General features: G+C 33.6%; 1 protein-coding gene across 1 annotated transcript in view; it reads left to right on the top strand.

Moving 5' to 3' along the window:
* LOC111142219 (CD69 molecule) overlaps window positions 1–2,932 on the top strand; it is a 10,056-nt gene extending 7,124 nt beyond the window's left edge. The window contains exon 5 of the mRNA XM_022495249.1: window positions 1,435–2,932. Coding sequence (XP_022350957.1) covers window positions 1,435–1,543 — 109 coding nt within the window. The 3' untranslated portion in view covers window positions 1,544–2,932. The remainder of the gene's footprint in view (window positions 1–1,434) is intronic.
* The last annotated feature ends 3,262 nt before the right edge of the window (window positions 2,933–6,194 follow it).

The raw sequence follows: 6,194 nt of genomic DNA, 5'->3' as shown, positions 1-6,194 counted from the left end.
CTAGTTCCATCCACGTCATTGCAAATGGCAAGATTTCATTTCTTTTGATGGCTGCATAGTATTCCATTGTGTGTGTGTGTGTGTGTGTGTGTGTGTGTGTGTGCGCGTGCACGCACACACACATACACACAAACACACACACCACATCTTCTTTATCCACTCATCTGTTGATGGACATCTAGGTTCTTTCCATAGTTTGTCTATTGTGGACATTGCTGCTATAAACATTCGGGTGCACGGGCCCCTTCGGATCACTACATTTGTATCTTTAGGGTAAATACCCAGTAGTGCGATTGCTGGGTCATAGGGTAGCTCTATTTTCAACTTTTTGAGGAACCTCCATGTTGTTTTCCAGAGTGGCTGCACCAGCTTGCATTCCCACCAACAGTATAGGATCAAGACGTCTCTTTATCTTCCCCAGCGTGGCAACTCAGGGAAGCCATTTTTCTTTCAAAGCACTGTTGGATATGATGGTTGTGTCCTTATGAGCAGAGCATTATCAATCTGATTTACATGCTTATACTCCTTTGAATTCTTTAAAGAAGGGTTTTAATATTGCTATTTTTTTCTTTTTATCTACTTGGAAGTCATACAATAAATGCTTCTAGTAACTTTGTCTCAGCAAATTTTAGTGTGAATAATAGACTCAACATAGTCCATAAATAATTATGATGAGGCAAAAAGAAACACAGAACACTGACAATCTCATATACATTTTTTCCTGATAAGCTGACTTTTTATAATTCCCTTTTACTCTTTCCCAGTTGTCATCTTCAGAGGAATAAAGCACAATATTTCTAATAGCAAATTAGAAGCTTCTATGAACCTGACAGAAAACTGGCCCCAGAACAGAAGATGCTGACTTTAATTTTATTACCTGTAATTGATGTACATTTTGAAGTTTGAAGAACATTTTGTATAGTCAGTGTTAATGTTTGCCATCTGAAAACCCAGAACTGAATAAATTTCTTGCCTTCTAAATAGGTTTATGATGATTCCCGATATGGAAAATAAATTCAAATTTCTAGAAAAGGCATTCTTCATATGTGTCCTATGGTTCTTTACATGCAGATTGGCTTCAGGGGCCTTCCACCCTCTAACATTGTATGCCTAACAGTTGAATGTGTAAACTTTCTGGGAACTGTTTCTCCAGGGGTTTAGCTGAGAAACAGCCAGGAGTCAGTCCTCTATGCCGCCCAGATAATTGGAAGTCTTTACTCTTAGCTTTTTATCTTCCTTCCACAGACCCTTTCACTCAATTTTTGTTTAGTGTCTCTATAGATTAGTTTATGGTCACTTGATCACCTGACTTGCTTCATGAATTCCTACCAAGCAAAAAAGAAATCAGAGGCTACCCTCACAAAGTTCATTCTCATGTAACTGAATGGAAAGGATGAACTGAAAATAATTCTAAGTTCCTTTATCCTTTGACAGGTTCAACCTCACAGGATCTGAAAACTGTGCATATCTGAATAGTATGGGAGTCAGCAGCACAGCCTGTGAAAAGAATTTACACTTGATATGCAGCAAAGCCGCTAAATAACAAGGAAACCTATTTGCCTTTAGACTATTATAACACGAACTCGAGAAAATTTGTGTTAATCAATGCTGCTCCACGGTCAGAAATTTTCCACAAAGACTTGGTGAAAAACTTTGTCTTATTTTGGAAACCTTCTTCCAAACAAGACTATGGAAAAAAGAAAGGGAAACTCCAGGAATATCTGCAGTGTGGAACACTCCTGCCATGAGCTGAAAAAGTCATAGGTTGACTGATCGTTACATCCAAGAATGAGAAGAACAACTTTAAACCTTATGGATGCACTTTATATTTTTTTAGAATCTAGAAATAATAAAGTAACTAGGCTTAGAGTTATTATTTATTGTTAGATGACTACCAAAACTGAGTGTGCTTCGTGTATTTGCACTATTTGAAAATGTTAGGTGGTGGTATTAAAAACCGAATGTAAACATAAGAAATTTTAACTGGTCACACGGACATTTAGCCTAAATGCATTTTTTTTTTTAAATCAGAGAACATGTGTAAGTAGACAAATGCTTACGAAACTAAGCTTTGTGGTATTTCTCTCTTTTTAGAGAAGTTTGCCAGGTTACCGAATCATTTTCCCACGAAAAGTGTGGGGTGATCATGTATTTATATTGTTGTTTTTACTTCTGTGTAACTCATCTTTTTCAATGATACATAATTCGCTGTCTTAAGAATCTTACATGTAGCATTTTACAGAGATACAGACAAAAACAAATATGAGGAATATTTGTGAAATGGATGAAAGTATTGGAAAATGTGCAATATGTGATGTGGCAAATTCCTATCAGAAAAACTTCCGTATTATTCAAACTTGGAATAATAATAGTCTTAACCTGACTATAAATGTGTACCTTTCCTAATCAATTCTACCATGTGCAATGCTTCTTATGAAGTATTTTCTGAGTGCAATAGTGTTTCTTTGTTTGTCTTTTGTATTCAGTGCCATTATAAGCTGATTATATGTATGTTAAAATAAAAGTAGAATTGCCAATTGGTTTCTAAGAAATGTTCATTTCTTGGAATACACTAAAAATCATATATCATTCTAAAAAAAGAAAACAAAATACTATAATTTTTAAAACTTATCTATAGTAAATCCTTAGCTTTATAAATTTGTACTTTTTGAACTGTTTTCATATGCATTTCCAAAAGAACTATATTTTTCTGTATACCTGATGCTCAGTGAATGTTCTAATTGACTTGGGAAGAATATATGTCATTTAAGGTTTTTTTTTTTAAACTCTACTATTTTCTTCCTTTCTGTTATTATTCATCACCCTCATACTAAAGGGGCATAGGAAATTAGGAGACCCCTAGAGTCATCTTGGGAGGACCTGTTTATAAAGCTCACCTTCTCTCCAATAAAAGTTTAACTGGTCCTTGTAACTGATGGTCTGAAAGCATCTTATTCAATTTTGAAGCCCCCGGCATAATTTAGTAATTTACCCAAAGTAATCCATGAAGGAGATACAAGGCTTTGTGTTCATTTCTATGAGATACTTCAGTAAGGAAATATTCTGTTACTTTCAAAAATGTTCTGTGAATGTATTTCACAGTATTCTTCTCTGAAAGCTTCTCTGAATGCTATTCTGAGATCTCTAAACTGTTGTCCTTAGTATAGCATACTGAAAAAAAAAAATGTGGATTCCAGACATTGTTTAGTGATACAAAATATAGAGGTTCCTTCATCTGCATGTGCTTCAGTTCCCACAGCTGTAAAATGAAACAAATGGCCTCCTAATATCCTATTATTAGTAACAACAATATGCTCCTGAGTCACATGAGAAAACATGTGACAATGTCTCTTAATTTATGCGTTATGAAATGTGTAAATGGAAAGGGTCACTAAAAACCAGAGCACAAGAGAAATACTGTTTCATCTTTGCCACTAGCTAGTTGCCCAGCTATTTTAGTTAGTGTTAGTGAGAAATTGCCCCCAAATTGGGTAGAAATTAAATTAATTAATACATTAAAATGAGCTTAGAATAGTACCTGGCTCAAAGTAATGTATTAACTTTTAGTGATGATTGTTATAAATGGACACATGATGTCATTAAGTTTGCAGTATTGGCATAAAGCAGCATTTCTACATAACATGTAACTTCTGCATAGCCTGTCTTTCTTTTTGAAGAGGCTATTTGTAAAACAAACAGTAAAGTAAACAATTACATTAGGGTAATGATGAAGTGTATAGTAGGGAAAGTGTAGGGGGCTGTGGAAGTATATTACAGATATATACTTGATTTGCTCCTGTGTGCAAGCTTTTAGCTAATTTTCAAAATGTTGAATTTATAGACTATATTCACCCCAGATAATTATGTTAATATGTACTGAAGGTAAGTAGCAGTTGTCTGTGTTTTATTTGGCTTTTGCAACATAATTGCAATTCCCTCCTCTAAAAAGGGTAATAACTCCTGCTTATTTCACAGAAATATAAGGATTCAATAAAGTTAAAAACATTTTTCAAATGATCAAATGCCATTGATGTGTTAGGTCCTTGAGCCAGTATTGAATTGATTCAAAATTTTTATGATACTATTGTAGAAATTATCTTTCTAAACTTGTTCTCAATTTTCATAATTTTGACTAGATTTGAACACATGAAAATCTATCATAACTGAGATTAAAATGCTAATAAAATTCTAGAGAAAATGTGGGAAAACACATGACCAGAAATATTGCAGATGATCACATAAATTGGTATAGTTTGACCTTTAGAATACAGTTTTAAAACACTTATCAAAAGCCCTAAAAAGATTCCATATTTCTTTTGATGTGATAATTTTGGGGGGGGAGGAAGAAGGACACTAAAGGAATAATCTCTGATGTTCAAGACATAACCACAAAAATGTTTATCAAAGAACTATTTTTACTAGTGATAAATTGGAAATCAAAATTAAAGATTTGGTTAAATAAGTATGATTCTACTACATGATGAAATAATTTGACAACAATGAAAGATAACAGTAAAAAGAATGTTTAGGTATATGGGGGAACATACACACTATTATTGTTAAACCAGGTAAAATAATATAGCCAGCAAGATTCTATCCTGTTAAATATTAAATAGAAATAAAAGGAAAATAGATATGCTTTGTGTTTCTATATGCTTAAAAAGAAAACTATGAAGGTAAGCACAATGGTTTTCCCAGAGTAATAAGAGTAAAGATAGCATTTCTTTTCTTCATATGTTCCTTTATAGTTTCAAGATACTCTATAAAAAATTATATTTAAAATAAACCCAAATATAATATCATTAAAGAATTGTTTTATTATTTAAAATACAACTCTATTTTCTAGTGACCAATTACAAATATTAAAAATCAGTTTGCTTTGAAGCAGACCCAGAAATAAGAGAACAAACTAATGGTTGAAGAGGGGAGGGGGCGGTGGGATGGGCAAATGGGTGAAGGGGAGTGGGAGTTACAGGCTTCCATCTCTGAAATGGATAAGTCAGAGGGAGGAAACGCGCAGCACAGGGAATATAATCAATGATAATGTGCTAACGCTGTGCGCTGTGCGGTGACAGATGGTAGCCACAGGTAGCTACATTTGTGGTGAGCACCACGCAAAATACTGAGTTGTCCAAACACTATGTTGTACACCTGAAATGAATAATATATTTGACACCATATTTCAATAAAGAAAAAGACCAAAATGAGTTTGTTTCAAAAATCTCCTCTACCCTAAAAAAAACTCGAGTTCCCCCAATGCTACGGCAGCCACAAGCTGCAGTGCCACCTAGTGACTGGACAAAATCACTACAGTTTTGTTTTCTTTTGTTTCTTGGTCCACGAGATCTATTTAACCTGAGGAAAAAATATAGTTTTGTTTTTCTTTTTAAATATAGTTTAAATACAGTTTAAAGTCGTGGGTAGTATAATAAGGTTTACGTGTTTTGTTAGAAAGACACTGCATCTGGTTTCTGCCCCACAGTACAAACCAAGGAAATGACCTACACTGCAAATAATAATACCTAACATGTATCTTTATGTCTCCGTTTGTTTTGTTTTCCAGATTGATTTCAGGTACAAATAGTATACAAAAACACCTGCACATAATTAATGTATACAATTTGGTGAGTTTGGGCACACTCATGCTCCCATTGCCACAATCCAGATGATAAACATATCCATCATCTCCAAAAGTTTGCTTGTGTTCTTTTAGGATTTGTTTGTTTGTTTGTGCTGCAAGATTACAACATGAAATCTAACCTCTTAATGGATTCAATAAAGTTGTAGGATACAAAATCAACATACATATATCACTTGTGTTTTTACACACCAACAACAAGCAAAAGGAAATTAAGAAAACAATCCCATTTACAATAGCCTCAAAAATAATTTTTAAAAACTTAGAAATAAATCTAACCATAAAAGTGAATAACTTGATAATAATTGAGAACTTATAAACACTGATGGAATAAATTAGAGCACATACAAATATATTTTGTGTTCATGGATTGTAAGAATTAATATTGTTAAAAGGTCTATACTACCCAAAGCAATCTACAAATACAGTGCAATTCCTATCAAAATCCTAAAGACATTTGTATAGAAATAGAAGGGGAAAAAATCCCAAAATTCATATGGAACCACAAAAGACCCCAAATAGGCAAAGTAACCTTGAAAAAGAACAAAACTAGAGG

This window comes from Enhydra lutris, unplaced genomic scaffold (assembly GCF_002288905.1).
Source record: "Enhydra lutris kenyoni isolate GAN:26980312 unplaced genomic scaffold, ASM228890v2 scaffoldscaffold7, whole genome shotgun sequence".
Classification (NCBI taxonomy): domain Eukaryota; kingdom Metazoa; phylum Chordata; class Mammalia; order Carnivora; family Mustelidae; genus Enhydra; species Enhydra lutris.
The sequence above is the reverse complement of the archived record's forward strand: the minus strand, read 5'-3'. Positions and strand labels throughout refer to the sequence as shown.